The 25,415-nt window shown below is 43.3% G+C and overlaps 2 protein-coding genes across 7 annotated transcripts; one reads left to right on the plus strand and one right to left on the minus strand.

Annotated features, from left to right (window-relative positions):
• Positions 1-25,074, plus strand: LOC117236182 (RING-box protein 2). 2 transcript variants are annotated; one of them, XM_033498906.1, is made up of 2 exons: positions 1-413; positions 554-1,234. In XM_033498906.1, the coding sequence occupies exons 1-2, from the start codon at positions 260-262 to the stop codon at positions 832-834; spliced, it is 435 nt and encodes a 144-aa protein (XP_033354797.1). In that variant the 5' UTR covers positions 1-259; the 3' UTR covers positions 835-1,234. The 2 variants fall into 2 exon arrangements, with proteins under 2 accessions (XP_033354797.1, XP_033354806.1); XM_033498915.1 differs by lacking the exon at positions 554-1,234 and adding an exon at positions 23,019-25,074 and having other exon boundaries at positions 19-413.
• Positions 1,309-18,030, minus strand: LOC117236040 (facilitated trehalose transporter Tret1-like). 5 transcript variants are annotated; one of them, XM_033498646.1, is made up of 8 exons: positions 17,768-18,030; positions 13,131-13,170; positions 8,903-9,358; positions 5,492-5,617; positions 4,193-4,316; positions 3,903-4,076; positions 3,429-3,808; positions 2,641-3,222 (listed from the first exon to the last, which is right to left on the minus strand). In XM_033498646.1, exons 2-8 carry the CDS (start codon positions 13,161-13,163, stop codon positions 2,641-2,643), a joined length of 1,875 nt encoding a protein of 624 aa, XP_033354537.1. In that variant the 5' UTR covers positions 13,164-13,170; positions 17,768-18,030. The 5 variants fall into 5 exon arrangements, with proteins under 5 accessions (XP_033354519.1, XP_033354537.1, XP_033354529.1 ...); XM_033498628.1 differs by lacking the exon at positions 17,768-18,030 and having other exon boundaries at positions 1,309-3,222; positions 13,131-13,220; XM_033498638.1 differs by lacking the exon at positions 13,131-13,170.
• Positions 25,075-25,415: the final 341 nt, after the last annotated feature.

The raw sequence follows: 25,415 nt of genomic DNA on the forward strand, positions 1-25,415 counted from the left end.
GTTACCGATTGCGCACGATCTGCATTATCGAAAACGCGCGTTCGAAGGAAGAACACCGCTCGTATTTGATTCACGGTATACCAATACCAAAATCGACAACGGTGTCGTTGATATCGTTCGAACGCGCGTGACAAAGTTGAATAAACGCAGGGTGTGCGTCACAGGTGTGGGATCTCTTTGAAGATTTTCATCGGAGACGGATGTTTGAATCATTGAGAGAGTTCGCGTCGCCTCGTCGTTTCTAACCTAAAAAGTCGAAATGGCCGAGACGGAGCAAGATTTAGGAGATCGTGCTGACAACGACAATTTAAAACCGGATAAACTGTTTATCTTAAAAAAATGGAACGCCGTGGCTATGTGGAGCTGGGACGTAGAATGTGACACTTGCGCGATATGCCGAGTTCAAGTAATGGGTAAGTTTGCATTCAAATGCATATAGTCCATAGATTAAGGCGTTTCTCGAAGACTCGTTTTGCTCGAAAGATCGAAACGATATTAAACTATGCCTATTCGACAAACATACTTACGAACACATCGATCTTGCCGTTGTTAGCGACTTTCCGTTTCTTTTCGTATCCTTATTCAACGATCAAATTCGTTCCAACGAGCAAATATATATCGCGTATATGTGGAATAACGTATGGCGTTACCTTACACAAAATGCAAGACGATAGGATCGACAGGGACGGGGATAAAAAATCGCGTGAAAAAGGAAGGACAATGGAACGGATAAAGCAAGAGAGGAGAAGAAAGGGGAAGAGAAGAGAAGAGAAGCAAAGAGTATTTTGTCAAACGTTATATTTTAATAACTTAGAAATGTACATGTCAATTTAACGCGAGTGGAAATAATAATAGTAAAGTTACAAATCTTCGAGCGATATTTTTTCTCAAAATTTGGCAAGCACCCTACGCCTAAGCGGCACGCGATAGAAATGTTAATTGGGTAAATAGAAACGAGACTAAAAAGGTAAAAGTAGAAGGAAAAAGAAGGGGCTAGAGCGTACGAAACAAAGCCTTTCCCGAGGGAACACGTATTTCTCGTGACGTGATAGATCTAGATCGTACGTGAAAGTATACGAGATAGGAATGTTTCGTAACGTTTTCTTGTCTTGTCCCAGCGGTGAGATTCGGAATGACGATGCGAGAATAGAGGCAGTTTAACCGCACGACATCGAGAACGATGTGCATACATCCACGCATTGAGAAAAAGGAATGGAAGAAAAATACAGGTGTGTGAAGGAGGAAAGGGAGTATGAGGAAAAATGAATCGGGCCGGGACACGACGGGATAGGACAGAACGCGCGACGCTTAAGTACAAACGAGATTCGATTGAACTGAAACAGATCTCGGTACATATTATCGAAAACTAGGAATAAAAATGAAGAATTAAAAGCGCATACTGTGTAAAAATCGCGTTACAAATATATATCGTTGTATAACGAGAACCGATTCTCAAAGTATATACATGCATTCAGTATATACATGTGTACGCAAGAAATGCGATATGTCGTGCGCCATTGTGCGCGATACGTTTCTTTCGTGAGTTACATCAATTTCAACGATGAAAAAATAAACGCGTATTATTTTACCTCTATTTCTTAACTTATATCTGAATGATACGGTTTAGTTCGTTGATAGATGACGCAATTGTTCATTGACGCAAATCGGTAACTACATACATATGTACAAACGCGACGGTCGATATCGATAGAAATGCACAAGAATTACCTCTACGACCGTCGCGTAAAAATTTTATTGTCGCGATGATACAGAAGGAAGAAACGTTTGTTTTTCCCTTTTCGACGTTGTTTATACGCATTTTCTTAAGTACAACATATCGGTGTACTCGAATCTATACACACGTGTACTAATTAAATAATTCATCCTTGTCGTTAACCTACTCGTATACCTTTAGTAAAAGTACTAATTTGAGGTAGACCCTGTAAAGTATTTGAAATAAGAAAAATAACGGTTACGTATGACGTCTAGTCGACGGATCGTTCTCTCAAGTTGAGCTTGCGTTCGCAATTATGTCGTTAAACTATCAGCCGGTCTTGCGTCAAGCAAGCGTTTTTCGTAAGTACATACAAACAACAAGCTGATCTACCGAAACTTCCGCTCTCTAAAACTTCCTTCGTCTTTTCTCTTCGTTTCTTTTTCTTTTTTCGCGCGTTTATCCTGTTGCTTTCTTCGGCTGCCATCTGCTCGCACCTTTCCAGGAAGCTAGACGCAATGGAAATAATTCTCCGACAACGAAGAGTATATTTGGTGTTTGGTTCAAAAGGAAATAAAAAATTGGTGTCGTCGGAGCGAACGGTTTCACGTGTAGGGTCGTTTGGAAAGGGGCCGGAATAAAGAGACAATCGGAGAAACGAAAGTGAACGAAGCAGAGAGCAGCCGCGTACGAATCGAAAAAAGGTCGAAAAAGGAGAGAATCGATCCGGAAGACGGTCCTCTCTAGACACGTGCCCTTCGCTCGTTCTTATCGACAGAACGAAGGAACTATACTTATAGGATTCGTTCGTTTCATAACGAAGCGAAACACGCGCGAGTTAGTGTCGACGTCGCGACCATCGTCGCGTTAGTCGAAAAGATCGATTGGCTAATTATCGACGTTGAGAGCGAACGAGAGAGGAACAATTAACAGGCCATAGGCATAGGCTTCATGTTAGCGACCGCACTCATTCTTCTCACCGGTCCGGTGAATCTTTTCTCGATTTCCTCGAGAGATCTACCTCGCGTTTCTGGTACGCTGACGATTACGAAGACGAAACCAACTAGAACGATCGTACCGAACATCCAGAAAGTGCCGTACGGTCCAATCACCGAAACAATGTCTTCGTACGTCTTCGTGACGATGAACGTGCAACTCCAGTTGAAGGCCGTGGCTACGCTGGCTGCCGAACCGCGTATCTTAACCGGTAAAATCTCGCCCATCATCAGCCATGGAATCGGGCCAAATCCCAGAGAGAAGCCGATTACGTAAACGATCAGACTCATTAACGGTATCCAACCGAATGCCGTCACATCCACTCCTGTAGCCTTCACGTAGAAGAACGTACCGAACGTGAATAGAGTTAGACACATCGATATAGCGCTTATGTACAGCAACATTTTTCTGCCTAGTCTGTCTATAACGGATGCCGCAACGAACGTTGAAATGAAGTTTACGATACCTACAACGATGGTAGAGATGTTCTCGTCGATGCTACTTCCAGCGTCCTGAAAAATACCATCGGAATAATCCGAAGGTTAATCTTCGTTTCCTTTTTGTGTGTGTGTGTGTGTGTGTGCGCGCGCGCGCGCGCGCGTGCGTGCGTGTATATATATATGTATATATACAATATATGTACATTTTGTTCTGTTTCTTACTAATCTCTACGCGAATATGCAAAGAACAGGATAAAGAGCAAAGAGCAGAAGCTTACCCTAAAAATTTGAACGGTATAAAATATAACAGCGTTGATTCCCGAAAATTGTTGGAAAAACATTAGGCCGAGCGAGATGAAAAGTGGCTTCAGATGATTTTTCTTGAACAGTTGCATGAATGCACCCTGCGAAACGTTACGTTCGCTATCGGTGTGTAACTTTTGAACGGAGGACAGTTCGTCGGTAATGTCGGTGCCTTTGCCTCGCAGCCATTGTAGCGATTTTCGCGCCCTTTTTGTCTTTCCCTTGGAGATATACCATCTAGGAGTCTCGGGAATCACGAACATCAGAATCATGAACGGTATCGGTAAAGCAGCGCCGAGTAACGCGAGGTTTCTCCAGTCTAGATACATGCCGGCTATGAAGCAGACTAAAATTCCTAAAGAAATCAAAAGGCAAACAAAGTTAGTTCGATTTCCATCGCAATATCGATACTTGGATATCTCGACAACTGGAATGGAGAAGCTGCTCACCTGTATTACCAAAAGCAGTTGGTAAGAGACCGAGGGTACCACGTACCTCGGCTTGTATCGTTTCACCAAGATACACCGGTAACGAAAGCGACGCGATGCCAACGCAGAACCCGCATAGAGCACGGCCGGCGAGCACCATGGCAACGTTCGCTGCCAGGGAGATTAGTAGCCAGGCTGAAACGATATCGATCGATTAGTCGGGCCGTTAGCGACGTAGGGGATCGTCGCGATCCGAACGATCGTCGAAACGTATTGTCCGTTGGAAAATTGGAACGGGAACGCGGCCGTACCTGCGATGAAGGGTAATGCGGTGGCCAGAATAGTGTTTCTTCTACCAAGGTATTCGATGCTTGGTCCGCCGATCATGCCACCAAAAAGCGCGCTCAACGGCATGATCGATCCTATCCACATGCCCTGAAACAAAAACCTCTCGTAACGATCGTGTCCCGACCGGTCCTCGATCTTTTGTCGTAGGCGCGAGCGGTCTCGTTATCCTATTCAAAATCGCTCGTCGACCTTCGAATATAAACAAGTCCGGGGTGTAAAGGAAATACGGAAGGAAGGAAGGAAGAAACGAAGAAATTGTTTAAGGAGCGTTATCGCGCCAGCGTAGACCTTGATCTGCGTACAGCGGCGATCGTTGAGAGACACGGGACATTGAGGAACCCGGAAGCATTTACATGGCGTTTATTCACGCGCGCGATTAAACCTCCAAGCGCATCATCGACCGATCGAAGGTTGTGGTAAATCACGGCAAAAGTCGCATGGCGTAACAACGTAACGACTACCGGGAGCGACGTAGCAACTAGCAACGTAGGCGACTTAGCGGCGTGCCGGCATCGATCAACAAAGAACCAATCGCGTGTCCCGCCAATCGAGGCTGGACAAGGCGCGTCGATGGTTGTCGAACGAACGAAACGCGACACGGGGTCGTATGGGAAACGCGTCGAATCGTTGATTCTACGTCGCATTGACGCACTCGATGGGTTAAACGCTCAATCATTTATTGACCCTTTCTCGATATCGATGCTGTATATATATATATATATACACACACACACGTACATATATATACATATATGTATATATGTGTGTATCTTTCCTCGCGTCGTTGTTATCCATTGTCGCTGTCTCTCAGGATCGTCGCCCTCTTTCAAACGACCGACGCGAAACGATCTTTCTCGCGTAACATAAGTTTGCCAAACGCGATCGTTTTACCTAGTTACGCGTCGATTGAAAAGAAATTCGCGATGGAACGGTAAATCACTGGTTCGCGTAATCGAGAACGACGGCGGAAGCATAATCGAAATACGTTCGAAAACAAACGTGCCTCGGTAACGATCGCTCGACCTTGGCTCGGTCTTCGGATAAGAGGAGAATTCGGATAACGTCTTGGTTACGTACGGTTTCTCGTTTCACCGAAACACTCGAGATTGCGCGATCTCCTCGCGAGGCACGTTTGTTTAAAAACAATGTTGTCCACGAGAGACGGTCGTCCCTTCGGTCCCTTCGTTCCTCGCACGGTTCACCCTTCCGCAAGGTCGCTTTTACATCTCGGAACGTAACGGAAAGACTTTCGTGCTACTTACGGTTTCTTTCGTTACTTCGAACGTAGCCGTGGCGTTGTCTCGCATCGAAACCAAACCTGGGGAGGTATAGGAGCTCGAGTAACCTACCACCATGGAACACATGGACACCGACAAGGCAGCCAACACCTGAAAACGTTTGAATTAAAACATCGATTAATAAGGTGGATAAAAATTGTCGCAAGAGCGTGCCCCGTGTCGAAGTGACTCGTAGAATCACGTGGTAACAACTCGTGTTTAGTTTCATCAGCTACGAAATAAGCTACTGGTTGTAACAGCCCGATGTTTACGAGATAATATCGGTCGAGCGAGATCCGGTAAAATCTCGACCGATACTCGATACGAAAGGTCGAGCGATGGTTACAGGCGTAGGAATAAACGACGAACGAACGAAACAACGGAAGACGAGGGACGCTCGCACGCGTAAGATCGTTAATAACATCGTTCAGAGATTTCTATATAAAGTACACAATGCCGTGTTATGTCGATACCTGAGTGAAGGTGCATTTAGCGACTGGCGCGTTGCCCGGTAATTCGATGTTCACATGGGTATCAGCTCGCATAAGAATCTTCATGATTGAGAACGATACGGAGGCAAGGTCGGACGAAAAATTTCGCGGAGATGTCCTGCCAAAGCGTCACGGTCCCTATGATCGTTCTCGCCTAGACGTTAACCGCTCGATTTTGCTTTCGAATCGTAGGATGCCGGACAAACTGTTCCAACACGCTCGCGATCCGCGCGTGCCGATCGACGTCGATTTAATTTTATTATTACACCGTATCGGATCGTGTCCTTTCGACCATTTAACTGTCGGCGCGTCGCGTTGGCGAGATTTCCTGTCACTATTGTTGTTCTCGTATGAAATATCGTCTCTGGTCCTGTTGTTGTTATCGTTCTTGCTATTCCTCGTTTACTCCTTCCTCTACTTTTTCTTCTTCTTCTCTTTCTACTTGTGCTTCTCTTCTTGCTGGCGCTGTCGCTGCCAATGTTGCTGTCGTTGGTGCAATTGATATTTTTTTTTTTGTCGTCAAGGTTGACGGTATCGGTAGCGTTGTCGTCGTCGTCGTCGTCGTCAATACGATACGGTCGGAGCTGTCGTTAACGTTGACGTTGTTCCCGTATATCAATTACACGCTATTGGTACTCGTGGACCGACGGGTGGTTCCCTGTTTATATAGGGAAACGATGCTGGGGGGCCGCGACTATCCCTTCCCTTGTCATTGCGAGGATCCATCCGTCCGCGAATCGGACGATTATACGTACCTACGGTCGTATGTGTGCGCGCTGCTTTCGCGTACGCGGGGTTCTATGCGTGAGCGTAACTCGTGCCATTCCTTCGTGCACGTTACTCGATCCCGACACGTGGGACTAATTTCGAGAGATCGTCGAACAGAGAAAGAAGAAAAGAAGAAGAAGAAGAAGAAGAAAAGAAAGAGAGGAAACGAAGATGTCGATCGCGACGAACGGCCGGTCGAGCTATCCCCCTTAGCCGCTGGCCGCTTCGTTTTCTTCGAATACGTTGGCCGCGATCGAACGAGCGCTTATTTAAAAAGAGAGCCTTGCCTCGGAATCTCGCGACGGAACCGCGTCGTTGTTGCGACCGGTCGATCTTGTTACTCGCGACCTTCTTTCGCGTTGCGTAATCTTCTTTGTCGGAGCACAACGCATTGCTCTTCTTTTTCTCTCCCGCGTGCAAGTACGAGCTACCGTGTTTCGTTCCACTTCGTTCCATTCCGTCCCCTTGGTCGTTGCATCGACGCGCGATCGGCGGCAGACGATCTCCGTAAACCGAGATATACTACGCCGTCGACTACGTCGATGGAAGATGGATGCAAAAGCATTTCTGCGATCGCGAGCGAGACAAAACGGTGTGATCGAACGCATCCGTAACGATGCTCGTGCGATCTCGGCGGATCGTATCGAAAAGTTTCGTTGCGATTTGACGTTCGTTCGATAACGTCTAAGATCGAACGGACCGATCTAAGAACGATCGAACGTGGAATTCGCGATAACTGTTGATCGGCTACACGCCTCGCATCTCTCTTGTCATTTTGCACTATTAATTGTTTAATATGATGCGCAAACGTCTCGAGAGTACGTCAGCGATGTACATACGTGGAAGGAAATTAAGTCGTTAGTTATTATCAGAAGCGTGCAAGGTCACCGTAGTTGGGTACAAACGTGCATGCACGCATGCGATGCATGCATTCGCCTTTTGTTTTCCGCAATTGCCTCTTTCGATAGAGAGATCACGAAACACGCGCGAGATCAATGCGCAATTCCTTCCCCTTTTCTCGTTATTACACCTGTCCCGTTTGCTTCTGCATCCTTTCCCACCCGTCTATACGTACACTCACATCTTCCCATCCATAGACGCGACCCGTGCCGCCTTTTTCTCTGTGTGTTCTTTCGGACCGATTTAGTTTGCTTTAGATTACTATGTACATAGTTTAATTCGAGTCGGACGCGTGCCACGAATAAAAAGAGCGTGGCGTGACGATGAGTAAAATATAATCTCGTTAGCGATGGTTTAATTGCGAGTTCCGCGCTCCACGTTCAACGCTCAACGTGTGCTGCGTACGAGGAACCGACAGCTTTTCGGATACCGGATGCCCATTTTTTTTAATCGAGCAGCATCGCGTTTGTTTGGCGTATTTTCGTAATATCGTGTTGTTCACGATATTTATCCCGTTTGCGCAACAACAAATATAATTCTGAATATACATATATACACACACACACATATATGTATATATATGCACACGCATACGTAATGTAGATGTCGTAAGCACGAAGATCACGATGCCCTCGAGTTTAGATCGAGTGACTGACAGGGCGGAGAAGGCACGCATGGCATTCGATTCGCGTGAGAAGGAAAAGCGTCGAGGGCGAGAAGCTTCGGGATCCTGCACCGCTATCGCGATGCCGCCTCGTGCAACGGTCGTGCAAGATTCTTTTGAAATCGCGAAACCTTCCACGATCGTAATATTCGTATATTCGCGCGTATTCGATCGTAAGACTCACGTGGCGGACGAGTCCGGATTCTAAGAGGCTCGAGGCGAGTCGCAAGGAAAATGGATCAAGGATGCTTCCTCGAGTTATCCTTGAAACTCGTACGCGAGTAGAAAAGAACGTGGCCTTTGTCGTTTTCTCGCCGTACGTAACTATCGTCTCGTCGAAACTCATACGACGGGAAAACGGATTTGCGAATGGTCCACGTGTTTCGTCAGTGTCAACTGTAAACGGTAACCGGTTTCTCGATAATCGTCTTCCCGCCCGACTCGAGAATTACGCGAACGCGATTTTGCCGTATATCGTTCGCGGTACTTGTTGCAACGCGTCCAAAGTCCTGACCACTGTGTACGACTTTGTGTGAAACAACGAAAAAATTAGGAAGACAAACGATAAATTACCTGATTGGCATAACGCATGATGGATGGTTTCGGTTCCTTCTGGAACTGCATAACGGTGTCCGAGTCCTTGGTCGGTTTGACATTTTGAGAACTCATGCTTGGCTTGGTAAGCTCGATCCCCGTGTACGGGGGTTCACCGACCAACAACGGATCGAGTTGTTTGTAATCGTGATCGATACCCTTGTCGAGGGGATCGTACATATGAGACCCGCTCAGGGTCTTCTGATGATTGTTCCTCAAGTTCTGCGCATAGTAGTGGTTACTGGAGGCGGTGACACTGTTGCCGGAAAGAATCACCTTTTTCTCCGCGATCAAGGCTGTCTGGCTGTTGAACGGACTCGCATTCGTCGCAATCGTCGTGTTGGACGAACAATCTAGGTTGATACCCGAATCGTTCGTGACCGATCTCGTAACCGGAGGCACCCTCGTGTAATATTTTGGCAAAACGTTGTGTTCCTGTAAACAGATAAATTTGCCATTGTTAATTTTTCGTTTCTCTCGCTTTCGTGTTTCTTCTCTTCTCTTCTGTTTCTTTCCCTTCCGTTTTATTTCGTTCGATCTCGCGTTCGCGTATCATCGCGCCATACGAGATACGAGCTTTTTCGGTCGATAGTCCGAGGCAGAACGAAGCAAAGGCGAATCACCGATAAATAATAAAGGCGATTCGACTTTCGACGAAAAGCCGAATCAGCATTTATTCGACCGATCCGAACGAAAATCGAACTTACTTGCTTGGTCGATCGATCCTTCTTCTTTCTTCTTTTTCCTGGTAGGAGGGACGTGCACCGCTTTCCCGTATACGCTTTTCGTCGCAAATTCTCTTTTACACCGAACCGGTGTAACAGAACTTATCGGAGAGTATAAAGATATAAGAAAATACCGATCGAAGAAACCGATACGCGTTTAGTCAACGAACAGCAGAGAGCTACGCGAATCCAGTGCTCGCCGTGGAACGATCGACTGCATACATCAAGGGGATGATGGAATTTTCAAGTTGGAGTATTTATACTAGTTTCGTTTATCGGCAGTCATATAGAGAGAAACGACATGGAACGAAAGGGAGAGTAGGATGCATGTAACGATTATCGTAACGAACCAATGACGAAAAACGACAAAGAGCGAGAAACAGCGTGATTCTTTCTGTACCATTAGATGACTTTTACTCCTGTTTATCGATGACCTATGTTTAACCCTATGTTCACGAACGAATCATGAGCTCTTTACTTTCGCGAAAGTTGTGTTCGTGACTGCGACGCATCTTCACACGTATGCCGATTCCATTTATCTCGAACAGTATTTCGATCGATTCACCGATTTCTCCGAATTTTCCAAATTCTCCGAAAATCGTATCTGACGACGGGCAACACGTATATCACAGACCAGCTACAGTCTCACAATGACTGCTTATCGATATCCGTACAAAATTGAAAACGTACGTACGTCGATTTCCCGGTTGATCTAGACTTGCAAATATATCGTTTTCGTATTCTATTCGAGTAATACCGATTGTTTTTATGCGAGTGTCATATAGCATTTTCCACGATCGATATTCCATATTTCCTATATAATTATAAAAGAAAATGTTTTCTGCTTCCAACGACTATCTATCCTCCTTTGGCCCTGGCCTTTATACCCGGCACATTTTTTTATCATTTCTCAACCCCTTTCGTCCCAACGCGTCCCATTCGTTTTCCTTCTTGTTCGTCTTTCGCGTCTCTATCGCCCGAAACCTACTACTTCTCTCGCTAATTTGATTTCCAATTGCCGGAAATCTATTTTTTCTCTAATTCCCTTATCAAATTGAACTCGTTGTGCTGGATCAGCTGGCCGATAGTCCATTATAGTCTCGTTGCTCGCATTTAAGAAACGATGATTTCATTGTTTGCATTCGTGCTATCGTTTCTCCTTTGGACTCAATAGCCGATCGTCCTCGATACGGATACGACATGTTCGCGACTTGTAGTAACTTGCCGCTTATTGTCCTTCGTAGTACTAAATAAATATAAAAAGAACAATGAACGCGCCTTCTTGCGGTGTAGTTCTCGCACGATGTACACTGTACAAATAATCTTCGACCTTTACGATCGTGACACAGCGGTTCGTGAACCGAAATCGCTCCAACTAAAAAAACGTTTAAAAAAACGCGGGCACGAGCGTGCGCCCGAGGTCGCCCACTGTGTACATATATAGGTTCAATATCGCCAGATTCTCGTGGCGCTATCTAACGTGAACGTTAAGCACCGTTAACCGACGGACGAGAAACGAATTGGAGTTGTGAAAATGGTGCGGCGCGTACCCTGCGATCGCTGTATTCGCATCACGGACCATCGCCAGTTATTATCTTTCGAGTAACTCTCGTTTGCTCTTGACATTTTTCGTTCGGTGTTTCGCGAAATTTGTCAATCTTATTGCTACAAAATCGTGAAAAATTCATCGTATGTCAATCTTTTCGAAGGACGAACGATTTTCATAGGTACGTTATTTTCATCCGACTGCATTCATAGATCTTTAACTCTCCAACGTTGTCTCTCCTCCGTGTACATATGTACGTTAAAATATCGCAAATATTTATATTTCGGCCTCGTCGACGTTTTTGATACGTCAAAGTCGCGTGATAGAACGTATTGCGAAATAACGAGCGTAAATGCTAATGAAACGCAATAAATTCATCGATTCCGGTCGTGCTTTTGAAAAAAAAAAAAAAGATAGAAAAAACATACGTTACATCGTCGACTTCAAACATACCGCTCGAACAGAATTACGTAAACTTGCATTAAGTACGTTCGATATTACATTTGTTATTCTGTTTTGCAAACACGCGTAGGCCCGTGCAACAAGCGCGTACTTTCATCGTTCCATTTGCGTAGTCTAAATCGTACGACGATACTATTTTCGTTTCTTCTGAACATTGCCGAAGTAAGACGTGGCTATCATTTCATAAAAAGAAAATGAAATTAACGCGACACGTGCTTGCATGGAACGGGAACGTAGAAAACGAGAGCAGCAAATGCAGTCGATAAAACAAGGGAAAAGAGTATACAGAGAAGAGAAGCAGATACTTTGCAACATCTTCGTACAAAGGCGCATTGATTTCAAATCCAAATGTAACATGCGTGGTCAATATGCATTCGAATCGAAATCGAATTTCTTAACTCGATGTTACGCCTCTGTGGTATTTACTATCGGTAAGAAAATATGAAATTCACGATAATCGTAACATCGTTGTGGTATTACATAGTTTAAGTTGTGTAAGTTGCTCATGAAAATCAATTTGTCACGTGTTTCGTTTACATATGAATGTTGTATATATATGCCAAAGACACAGGAAGGGATTTCATCGATATGCGGAATACGTGTGAATGCGCGCGCATCAGTCTAATCCCAGTGATCTTGGCCCGACCGTGAATTGACGTTGAATACTGGCGTTTGTGCGCACGTTTCAACGATACGTACAAATACCGTGTGAATCGGAATCTGCGTAGATGTACATTGTACATGCAGATCCCGATTCGCTTACGATACATTATATATAATGTTCGAGTTTGTTGATTCGGCTATATGCCACCGAAAATGAAGCTCGTACGTTTATGGCGGAATGTGTTTCTAGAAGCAAATTGATATTTCTATCGATAATATGTACTTCGCCTTAGTTTAGCTTGACGAGGATAAGATGCATGTGTAGTTAGAATCGTTGCAAAAATTTTTTTTACACGAGGTTCGCTTCGGTGACATTTTAAGGAAAACTGTAAGGACCGTTCGAATCTCTCTCGTATCGTAACTATGACTCGACGAAGGGCATAGAACGCAAACACATCGTATACATTTTTCGCAACAAACAGAAAAGTAGAATGCGAAAGGATGGAAAAGAAAGAAACAAAAAGTGGCGACGTTCAAGGATATCGAATATCAAGGGTTACTTTTGCGTTTATGTATGCGAGCGTGTAAACGAGCAGAAGCAAAAAAAGAAAGAGAGATTGTCGGACCATGCATCTACGACATGGCATACTCTGCGCTTTCACTCAGCGATTCCGCGCTCTATGACTCGATCGTGTTCTATCCGTACATCGCTCGATCGACTGGATCCTCTCGACACGACGAATCTTGCATGATGTTTCGAATGAATCTCCATGTGGAGGAGATCGACGGGAGAAGCTACGCACATGTTCTCTATATGCAGATTTCGAAATGAAGGTGCGGTTGACTTAGAGCAATACATAGTGTGACGTACCAGCGGCGTAGACACTCGTGGCTGACGAAGCATTTTAGCGCTGCGTCCGTGACAATTAACGTAGAGATAAGTCGACTGCAATATCCACATCTTGCTGGCCGAAATATATTATGCTACGGAAAGCGGTATAGCGGGGAGCATTAGATAATAGTTGGTAATCTTTGATATCTAGCCTGTCAGTGTCTACGATATACGACTCTTTTGATGTTGCTACGTACCTATGTATCTAAGCCGTATGGCGTCTTACCTACTTCCCCTCATTTCTTCCCCGTTTCTCGGCGGTTCGCGGCAGTACAACATCGTCGTCGAACGCGACTCGATACAATGTATAATAAACACGAATTATGCTATTTCATTTTCGAAGCGTAGTAGCTTTTTTTTACGATAAACACCGACGTATGTGATCGCGCGTTGCTATGAGTCTCGTTTCGTAAAATCTCGCGGACTTTCGACAGCGAACACGCTTCCAATCGAATTCTGACTCTCCTTCTGCATTATCTTTTCGTTGCGTTTTATTCTTCGTTACAATCGTATTGCGTCGAGTGTCGATATTCGTGGTATCGAAGAATGAAAGAGCGATGAACCCCCGTTGCACCAAAAACCAATATTGATTTTGACAATTAGCATGAGAATGGAAAGAAATGCTTTGAGTAAAGACGCGTGGTTACAAACGTGGTTACATGTATCGAACGGTGCCCTTAATGGAGACACAGTGACGAGGAGCTTACGATGGTGAGAAGATTCATCTTTCGAACTATGAATGCGCATCGTTTACTCTATCTATAATACATACGATCGGTAAAGGAATAAGATCCATACGGTTTGACAGCGTGCGCGTGCGTATTTGTACAGGGTGTAAAAAAAGTAAGTGTAAAAACCGCTATAACGTAATTCTACACCTTCGGGTCGTTGGAGATTCGTAAAAAAAGAAGTCCGCGTAAAATTGACCTTGATCTTGGAATTCTAGGTTAAGTCCTTCTTATCGCATCGTATTCTGTTCATCAATAAGGAACTATGGGTCGCAACTCAACCGTTCTCTCGAAAAAAATTGTTAAAGCTTCGGTAATTCTTGAAGTGTCTTCGGCTCTGGTATTTTATTCGGATTGGAAAATATTTGACTAGAATGACACTTTTTAGGGGACTTTGAGGTTGTCGAGGCCGATAACGAGGCTCGTTTTTCATGGAAATAAGGCTTCAAAAATTTAGGTCAACCTGTCGATGTGTATCTCGCTCATGGATTGTGATCGTACCTTCTTTAAATTTTGGTGCTCTTAACCTACTGTATGGCTTACTCTGTATACATCGGAGTCACAAGTATTGCATTAGGTTCGGGTCGATCGTTTATTTTTCGGCCGCCTCACGACGACCGGTTAAGCGGTGATCATACAGAAAGCGGTAAGCGGTAAGTGGTAAAATAGGCATTTGGAGCATTGGCATTGGTTGTTCCGTCGCTTATTGCGCCGCTTACCGCTAACCGCTCTGTACAATCACGATCTTGAGCGGATTTAAGACCTTCGTAGCCCGAATGTTCGTAAGACCGAATTTTCAAAACCCTTTCTCGTTTCCGTGAAAAATGAATCTCATTTTCGGCTTTAACGGCCCAACCAATACCATCGAGGAGGCACGTTGAGATCAAAAATTTTCCTGTCCGAATATTATATTTGATCCCAGATTTGACCTTATTCGCGATGTCTTTACATTTACAATGAGAAAGTAATTAGCGCGCGATCGACAAAGTAACTGGAAACTATAGACTAACTCGCAAAATGTTATTTTTCGAAAAATCAGCGAGAAATAACGGAGATGTTTACGCGTGGATGAGGTTCGAAGGCAACGTGATTTTCAGCGGCTACAATTAACAATTTGATAATCAAGAATACCGCAGCGTCTTAACCTTCCGGCTACGGCGTAGAATTTCGCTTTTTTATCCTAACGGCAGGCTGCGTCTCTTGCAGGCGTGAAACTCGATATTTCAATTTCGTGTGCTATAGTTGAAAAACTCGAAACTCGCGATTTCAAATTCTCTCGCGGTAATACTTTTACTTGTCGTAGCCGATTGTTACAAGCGATGGGGCAGAACTACGTTTTGACAGAGCGTTTCGAATGACATTCTCTACGTGTAATCTGAACTCGTCCAAGAAGTGGATCCATAATATCAGCCACGCTTATTGGCTCCGAAATTGCAACGCGAACCACGCTTCTCTGGAACGTGCGTTGTTCACAGACGAGTGTAGTTGTTCGAGTAGTAACGTGTTCAATTAGCAAAGTGTGAGGAGTTGGGCTCGTAGAAATCCCCATGCAATGGTTGAAAGATGTAATCAAGGACGTTCCACAATCGATTTATGGGCAGGAATTTTTGGCAACCGCGTTATTGGCCTCGTTTATTTACCTACACCGATAAAATGTGCAACATATTCGCAATTATGACACATTGTGAATTCAGTAAGTTTAATCTTTTCCAGCGCTACGCAATCGCTGGTGTTCGCGGCCGTCAAGCGACTACGTGCCGGACAAACGCCGTTGCACCGAAGAGGTTGAGAATTATTGAAACTTTTACAATTTCTTTCCGAGAGGACAGTTAAGTCGCGATCGATAGTTTCTTTGAGGCTTTCGATTCTGACGATGAAGAGGAAAATATGCTGTGCTAAAAAAAGAATTTAACCTTGGCTTTTAAGGTCAAGGTCAAATTGCTTTTTTTTTTACAAATCTCCGACACAAGCATTTTCTTTTTACAAATCTCCATTGACCCGAAGGCGTACGATTACGCTGGTTTTGACACTTACTTCTTTTTTTTGTACACCCTGTACGTAAGTACGTGTACGCATTTCATTTCCAAAACAATTGGTCTCTTTTACGTGCGATATTTATCGCGGATACGTGGTTCGGCGTTCTGAAACTTTTTAAATGGAATCTTCAATAAAACATTTCGAAATAAAATTATACGACGAAAAGAGAAAATAAGGCGGCGGTACATACAAAGTAGAACTAATTTCGATTTAACAAAAACAATGAATGTAGTATGTATTCGATGATTAAACGTTCGAGTGTGAATGGTATGGAAGAAGCGGGTCCGAAAACACTTAGAAACTATTGTTAACGATTAAAAAATGCCATTTATTGAAAAATATGTTTCTTGTATTACAAAATTTGTCATCTTTTGATCGGCACACGCCGATCGACGATTCTGGTGGACGACATGTCCTAAAATTCAAACTTCGATATTATATATATATTTCGCGTTTCAATAATTACGAATTACGAATATCAATACGAACGCAAATGGTTATAGGCGGTAAACGATGACTAACAGCAACAGCGTTTAAAGGTGCTCTTATTGTCGCGACGACGCAATCTCGTTTATTCAATGAAACAGGCGCGAACACCATTTAACCGATAATGATGCAGAGGCGTAGTGGTTCGTCAGTGACCGAAATTAGCTACCTCGTTGATTAACGCACGAAACGTTACAATTGTCGCTTGCGTTTACCAAAATCAAATGCTTCTATGCGATACGTATTTAACTGAATCGTAATAATACAGACGCGCGGTTTTAACTCGACGATCGATATTTTTGGACGGTGACGGTCACGTACCAAGCGCTGCCGAAATTCGAAAACTCAAAAAAATACCAACGACAAGTATCAAAAATACATATAACATAAACGCGCGCGAACACATGAACGTTACCGCGATGAACAACACCGAACGTCACAGTCGGTATGTACCACGAATGTTCAAGTATCGTTCGCTTTGCGTGTAGCTTTCGACATACGATACACCCGGCAACCTCCGCCGACATCGATGCATGCGATCGTCCTTTTTAAATATAGAACAAAGAAATTTCAGTACGAACGAAAGGGATGCATACTGGCTGAATAGAAAAGCAACGAAACAGACTACCGGTGATGCACAGTAAAATTCCAACATTTTCCATAGGAGAGGGGATAGCCAAGAAAGGTAAAACAGAGAGACAGAAAAGTGAGAGGGTGAAGGTAGCAAGTAAGAGAGGAGCAAAATGGAAACCCAAAGATTCGAGTGCGTGTGCAGTCCTGGTTAAAAGGATCGTAGAATTTCACGTGCGTTCGAATAGAACGTATGTATACTGGAGGTATCGATCAGCGTGCGAGAAGTACAAGGGCATGAGAGAACGGTAACTGAAACGATTGAAAGTGAAAGAGGAAGCGGAAGAGGAAGAGGAAGAGAAAGGTGGCTAAGGCTGAGGGGATAATTTAAAATAAGATTAAGATGATATAAGCAGTGAATGGGAAGGAAGATATACGATGAAAAATTGCGAAGAGTGACGATAGGTGGTAACGTGATGTGACGGCAGAGGCGCCGGCCACAGAGTATACCGGGCGACCGGGCCTAGCGACGTCGGCGACGGCGGTGGCGGTGGCACGTACAGTGGAACTTTCCAGAAGCTCGGGAGGGGAAGAAAGAGCAAAGCGGTGAGAGTGCGAAATTGTGGAAACAGACGCGGGAGGAAGAGAGAAAGAAGGCACCGAAAATGAACGAGGGAACACGAATTGGTGACATGGTTAGGCGAAAACGAGCCGGCGGAGAACGAACGGAATATACGTCGATTGCGATCGGCCGAATCCGCGTTACGTGAGAGATAACGTACGTACATATCTTACCTTCGTTTTTGAAAAAGACACAAGGCACAGAGGCCATGGCTGCATCATCTGTCTCCTCTGGGAATTGGACATTTTGTCGGCAGGCCTCAAAATACTCTCGTGTTAGTGCTGCGTCGCTAGTCGGACTGGTTCGCGTCACCTGAATCCCCGTGTTCTACCCACGACCAGATTCTCGAAACTCCCTATCGACTTTCTTCTCTCTCTGTCCTTTGCTATCTTTCTCTCGCGACTTGATACGAGACTCGCTTTGTCGCGAAAACGGTGTTTCCTTGTTTCACGCGTTTTCACGCGATTGCTTGGAATCGCGTTTACAGTGCGTCGTTGACACTGTCACGAGATGCGTGAAATCGTGCGCGATATACAAACAGAATATATATATCACGCTTGCTTCGATACTTCCTTAATGCAAGTATAGATTCGAATAATGATCGGTGCGAGTCACGCGGTCTTTATTTTTCAAATAAATGTTCTTCTTCCTCTTGTATCTCTTCTCTTAACGTGTGTACACAACCACCCTTACGAGACTGCGCGGCAAATGACTAAAGTCTAAATGATGCCGCGTGGACGATTCAACGTATTTCTTAGCTAGCTCGAGCTTCGAGTTCGAGCCCGAACCCACCACCACCACTGCTAAGCGGTACCAGCGACACCACAGCTACCCTCCTCTCTGATGTGCTGTTGCTCCTGTTCGTGCTATGCTGTTCCGTGCCGTCTCGTGTCGTCCACTGTTTATCCGTCTATATGCTTCCTACGTTCCCGGCTTGCGCTATTCCTGCTACATCTGCCGCATCTGCAGCACACACGTTTATCTGTCCCTGTGTCAATGATCGCGGGATCTATTAAACAGTCGATCACGACAAATTTTTTCAATCGTTTCTGTTTCTCTTTCTTTACCGGTAATTACCGACTCCAACGTCGATTTCCGTTTACCGATACGCTCGTTTCTCGTCTGAGTCACTCGAGATTAAGAGCGTGGTTTACGCAGTTCTAACCGTTTTTCAAATTATTATCGTATGTTTGTTCGTTCTGTTGACCGTAAATTTGGATGTTACAAAATATGAGTGAAATGCACTTTTACGTGTGTTGGAACTTTGCTAATCAGATCGGGGGGTTTGTCTCTTTTATATAGAAGCCGGTGTGGTCGTAAGCACCGCCTCCTCCATTGGGGCGCGCACCGCTGGTGGGGGATATGCGCGCTGACCTGGCACTTCCTCTCACCCTTCTTGTCCATCGGTCGGCTACGTTTCGCCTCGTCTCTGGCCTCTCTCCACCCCGTACCGTACTTCGTCTCGTCGCACTTTATCGTGTCTCGCTTCACCTCGCTTCATCGTACCTCGCTGGGCATAGCTCTGCCCTACCTCACCTCGCCTCACCGTGAATCGCATCGCCTCGTCCAGCCGCGTCAGCTTGCTGTAGTCACGATGCCACGCGTTATCCTGCGATTTCTCATATGAATTCGATGCTGACTGTAAACGTAACATAGACTCCCTTGTAGTTTATACGCAGTGCCATGTTATACCATTAGATCTAGTATATCACACCATTTAATCTCGTTTATTTTTCGGAAGTCAGTCGAACTTGGATTCGCTTTCCGTTTGGTTCCTTCCGTATCTTTCTCCACCGTGGATTCCGATTCCGGCAATTGTTTTACTCTCGACTAAGTATGATTACGATTCAGGGACATTTCGCAAACATGCACATGTATACATGTGTATAGTTGGTTTCTTACAGTAGGAACAAAGAATACACGAATAGTGAGAAATGAAATCGGAACGTCGGGTTTCTCCAGTGATCAAACTACGACGCCAATATCCTCCGGACTTTTCACGGAAGGTTCCAGTCGTTCGACCTCGTTCGGTCGCGACCGTATACAGTCGCCCTCGATCCTGTCCATGCGTATACGCGTATAAAATCTCATCTCCTACTGCATTCTCTTTTATATTCTTGAAAATAAATTATAATTGAGATCGTACACTTTGATTCTACTCAATTCGCAAGTACTGGCAATGTTTTAATGTTTCACACGCTCGATCGTATATAAATTACGATAACACAGTAAATAGTCTATCGGATAACCGGTTTTGTTTGCGTCACTAATGTTTTATTTTTGCCCAAGAAAATTTTTCCCTTTTTTTTTTTTGTGCTTTTACTATCGTAAATTACTTTGATAAATTTTAATACAGCGGTCGAATATTGTCTGCATGTACTGCAATTTACGTCCATTTAAACGAAAGCAAAGGACGCCAAAAAGGCAAAAAGGCGCTAGAGGTCTTACAACGTTCTGCCTTTGCACTTGAGTTTTGTTTTTATTTAAATTCACGAAGCAACCTTATCTTCGTTCAGAGCGATAGATGTAAAAATCGTTAAATATTCTCCTAATGAAATCGAAGTCGTTGCGATCAAAGCCGTATTTGTTGAACTTGAACTTTACATCGGTATGCAAAACGCTATTTACAATGACATCCAATTAAACATAAATTTTTCTACGCATTATCAAAACGTAATATGCGATTAACAGTCGGGCATCATCGCATCTTTAACCGTGAGTTGTTTGCTAGCAACGCACATACATATGCATAAGGCAATAAAGCACGTGTAACACAGCAGAATGTATTAATATACGCGTATGTACATATATATGTGTATTAGTGGATATACAAATGAGCAGCGTAACGTGTAACGATTGATCGCAATTAGCATCGTCTCGGGACAAAAAAGTTACCAAATGACAAAAATCGGTATTAAATTGAGGAAAATTTCGATGCGATTTGCAAGAGAGGGGAGGGCGCGAGAGATGATAGGAAGTTAGGAGCCAATGAGGAAAGAGCATTGTTTTTTCGTCTTATTAGTGTTATTCTTATTAGAGTGTCATCTGATAGTCGTCTTTGGTCATCTTATTAGAGCGCCTGAAGCGTGGCATCGAATTCAGATTTCGATATTGAATTCTAGAGGAGAACGACGACTACGTTGCAAATATCATTTCAGCCGAAGATCAATTTGTTGTCTTCTCTCCGTTTCTCCGATGATCAGAGTTCTTCGACAATTGTCGCATATCGTTACATCACGGAACACGGTCAACTCATTGATCGATAGGGGTTAATCGATGAAGCAAATTGTTAGTATCAAAGGAAAAATACCTGGTAGTTTCAATGATTGATCAAAATTTACGAATGCGACACTCTGACGCAAGAAAACAAATCAAAGCCAAGTTGGTTCGTTCGTAACGTAACGTGATAATGTTTAACGTCGTTTCGGATATTCGCTTTATTTGTATGTGCAAAGAAAGAAAAGGCGAGTCGGAAGTAAAAGAAATCGTTCGTCAAAACGTGTTCACGTTTGATAAAGCGAAAGGTATTTCGTATTAAACGGTGTGTTCCTTTCGCGTATATATAGAAGGAAAATGTGAATGGGCGCGGCAATAAAAAACGAGTAAGTATTGATACGTTTACATGAAATATGCATTGATCTATATTGCGAACTTTGATTCGATACAGATGTTTTCAAAGTGTTTTCGAATATAGAAGTAGTAGCAAGGTAAGCTAGAATTAATAGCGTGCAATTTTAATCGCGCAACGCGAACATCGGAAAGGAACATTCGCACGCGCGCGCCATTCAATAGTTCTCGTTGCAATATCATGCAGTCCCGTCGTCATCTGCCGTCTGCCAGGCCAGGCCTTCTAACGACCGAAGTTCCTCGATCCTACGTTCCTCTCCGTTTAAATCCAAACGTATGATGTAAGTACATATGTACATTGCTCGATCGTCAATCCTCCGCATGACTGACTCGAACATTTCGATATACCTAATTAATGTTAATTTCACGTTTGTTTTGACGGTCCGGACGACGTTTATCAACCGAATGAATTAATTAAACGATCGGCGTACGCAATATCGATCGATCTTTATTGGCTGTCGGATCTCACGAGAAGATATCATCGATAGGGCGCGTTCTTCGAACGTTCGAGAAACTCGTTAGAGAATCGAAGTGATGGATGCAGTCAGATTAGAGGCATAGCTCGTTGACTATCAGCAATATCATCGGCGTTAATATCCGCCGATCCTTACCTTTCCGAGTCTAAAAACGGAGTACGATGAATTATTCTCTCCTGTTACCAACCGAATACGATTACTCGTTGATCGAAGTTTGGATCTAATCTTAATTCCGTTGCATCGATAAATTACGCTTTGAGGAAAGTTACCGTTGTTTATCAATAATTGCCGACGATCTGGGTTAACCGAAGAGCAGACGAGTAAAGTTAGTTGGATTGTTGTCCCGAAACGGGTCAATTCCCGGCAACTGTATAAAAAGATACGTTTGGTTAGGTCGCGTGTTGATTGACGTGGTTGGTGACAATAAGAAAGTAGATGGAAAATAAGAGGGAAGGAAAGAACGATCCAGAAGAAGCCTCTAAGCACGGTGGCTGATGCACGAACGCCTGTCGTTGTCCCGTTCGTCAGAGTTAATTGGCCCGATACCCTGCTCGCCTAAGACCCGGGGGCACGACTGATACGTTTGTCAGGATCCCCCGGTGTGGGTCAACGAGAAGTAGTTCTTGAGAATCGTTGTCGAAGATTAATCGACCAACTATCGTTTCTTCAGAACCGTCGTGTCGTGTAACTCCCATCGTAAACGTTTCAACATTCGTCATATATCGTCGATCGTCGACTCGGCTTACTTTGACTTTTTCCAGCTAAAAATATTATACCTGTAAATGATACGCGTAAGTTTATTTCTAATTCTTTGAAAGATTGATTTCCCAGTATGTAATTGCTCTCAACACACACACACACACACACACATCGTATACACGTTCATCAGATAAGGCGATGGAATTTTACAAGCATGCACATACACTTGTACATACTCTGGTACTTCGTATACCCGAGACAACAGAGGCCAACCGAGACGATATCGATGATACTTGTCGATCGTCGGCTGGTTGGCGAATAAACTTCTCTTACACGAAGAGTATATTTTAGATTTTTACAAACGATTCATCGCTAAAAACTTCCTAAAAGTTATATTCTCGTTATTCAACAGATTCTACAACTTTACTGTTACAGTGTACGCGTTGCTTTATATGTTATCCAATTAAATACTTACTTACGTTGTTTACGTCTGCATTATCTACAATTTTCCATTAAATTTTATCAATGTCATAAAGGTATAATACACACGTGATTAATAAAAAAAAAAAAAAAATTATAGATACCGCTTAATCACCCTTCTTTCCTTTTTTCTCATTTTCAGATGCGTGTCTCCGATGTCAAGCGGAAAGCAAAAAGGACGATAGCCGACAAGATTGCGTCGTAGTTTGGGGAGAATGCAATCATTCGTTTCACTACTGTTGCATGTCTCTTTGGGTGCAACAAAACAATCGTTGTCCATTATGCCAACAAGAGTGGTCCATTCAACGAATGGGAAAATAACCAAACCAAACGAGCGAGACATTAACCACAGCCTCTTTATTTCCTTTATCCATTGTTTGTTCTCATTCTCTATCCCTCCTTTTCATACACTACATTTTCTACGTTTTTTCCATTCTTCTTCTTCTTCTTCTTCTTCAAGTACTTCCTTTTTTCCCCCTACCGTTCTTCAAGATATGCGCCTTAAAACTTGAATTACATAACTACAAAATCATTCTACTTGATCAAAGGTGGAAGCTGCTTGAACTTAGGATCGTATTATAGTCAGGTTCAAATTCGATCAAAGTGCGAAAATATGTGCTTAATACGTAGGAAGAAAATCTTTTTTGATCGCCTCTAGTTGAATGGTATCAAATTATCGAATTTAACCTGTCACTAGATAAGTTTAGAAGGTGGAACTTTTAAAATTAGACCATCGCTAATTGCATCGATCAATTACAAACAGCGATAGAAAATTCCAAAGTGCGAAGTGCATTTTGTGCTCGTGTATCCTTATCTATTATAAGATAATGTGATTACTTTATTTTCAATATCTATCGATATCTTATTTAGTTTCAATTCTGTTACATCATAAATAATGCTAAAAATTATCGGTAGATATCGAAAATAAAGGAGAGAGTTCAATGTCCATGCTTCGAGTTACGCAAATATTCTTGACTAAAATAGTGTTCTGCCATGCGGGCTAACGATTCTCATAGCTCATTCGTTTGAATTATTTTTAAATAGTTATCTCACCTCTATAGAACCCTTGCGAAAAATCGATTCGATTATATCTCGAGTGTTCTATATTGTTTGTAATAAAAAAAGGAGATAGACTAATTCGCTAGTATTACGTTTTATTGACGATTAGACAGAATTCTGATGAATTCGGAAAATTTCGCGACATAATACAAAACGGGGTGTACTACGATGTGGTACGACTCAACTAGCACGTAATCACCACAATCCGACGCTCGAAGGTCGCTCCTTTCTTCTCTTCTTCGTTCGTAACCTGTTCGTTTCTACTATCCCCGTCTGGTTCGTCTTGGATCTTTCTTTTTTGTTCCCCTTCCTCCTTGTCAGGGCACTCGCCACCGTGTCGATTGTCCATTCTATCGTTGCCTGGCGTTACGTGTCGTCACGACCACGGAGGCTCGTCTGGAGGCTCGACCAATCGGATGGTAGAAGGGTATAACAGCGCTTATATTTATGACCTCGCAGTTGCCGTCACCTCTCGTGTTCCTTTTTTCTTCCTCTTCTACACCCTGCGCTCTCTGCTCCCTGCTATCCTCTATCCCTTCTTGATTCTCCTGCCTCTAGCGAGTCTTTCTTTCTTCCTCTACCATCATTGTGAACCTACATATACTATACGTAACATACGCACACATGTACGCCTAATCTCTCCTACTCTTTTATGCCACCATTTTTTTCTCCTTCCTCCAACTATTCCAACTTGCGGCTATTTCTTATATGGAATTTACGCGATTTTTGAGAATTTAGACGACACGATAATATAATATTTCAATTTTAATTTTTCATTGGAATTCTTAATCGATCGGTAATATCAAATGTATCTGCAATTTTATATAGAATCTCACCATGTACTGCTACCGTTATTATGGTAGGCAATAATAGTTTTACAATTTTTACGTAACGACTACTAATAATATTCTCTATTTTCGTCCAATTTTTTCCATATTATATTTATGTGGGAATTAGCATCGTCGGCGTTTATCGTTAAAATTATCTCACTTGTTATTTAAGGACGTCTACATATATTATTGATAAAAATAAAGTTTCGTTATTACAATAATGTTTAGCACGAAGTGATATGATGCGTTAAGTCGTGCTAAGCTGTGAAAGATACGTGATTTAACAAAGAATAAAGTGAAATAGAATTATTTGAGAAGTAATTAATTATTTTATCAACATTTTATATAAGCGCACAATCTGACGTATACCATACCAAAATTGCGTGACTATACACACGTGCACGTTTGTGGAGAGAAAAAGAGAAGAAAGCGAAAGAGAGAGCTAGGGAGAAGAGAAGAGAAAACAGTTAGGCATTGATATGGAATGACGCAATACCCCACAAGTTTGTCCGTCACGTTTTTCTTGAAAGGCGGACACGCGACGTAGGTATGTAGACTCGAGGTCAACTTGAGTCGAGCCTCCACAGAACTTGCCTTCTCATTGGTTCTAATTTAGGACTGCGGGACTGGACTGTGGATCTGCAGTATAA

Source organism: Bombus vosnesenskii, unplaced genomic scaffold, assembly GCF_011952255.1.
Source record: "Bombus vosnesenskii isolate JDL3184/JDL3185 unplaced genomic scaffold, Bvos_JDL3184-5_v1.1 scf7180000013264, whole genome shotgun sequence".
Taxonomy (NCBI): Eukaryota; Metazoa; Arthropoda; class Insecta; order Hymenoptera; family Apidae; genus Bombus; species Bombus vosnesenskii.

Excerpts from the sequence above, each read along its gene's own strand:
- LOC117236182 (XM_033498906.1), top strand. The coding sequence starts at position 260 with ATGGCCGAGACGGAGCAAGATTTAGGAGATCGTGCTGACAACGACAAT. Across the intron at positions 414-553 it reads ATGCCGAGTTCAAGTAATGG|CGACTTTCCGTTTCTTTTCG; the intron begins GTAAGTTTGCAT and ends TGCCGTTGTTAG.
- LOC117236040 (XM_033498628.1), bottom strand. The coding sequence starts at position 13,220 with ATGTGGATATTGCAGTCGACTTATCTCTACGTTAATTGTCACGGACGC. Across the intron at positions 4,317-5,491 it reads TCGAAGTAACGAAAGAAACC|GGCATGTGGATAGGATCGAT; the intron begins GTAAGTAGCACG and ends TTTTTGTTTCAG. Across the intron at positions 3,809-3,902 it reads AACTGCTTTTGGTAATACAG|GAATTTTAGTCTGCTTCATA; the intron begins GTGAGCAGCTTC and ends TGATTTCTTTAG.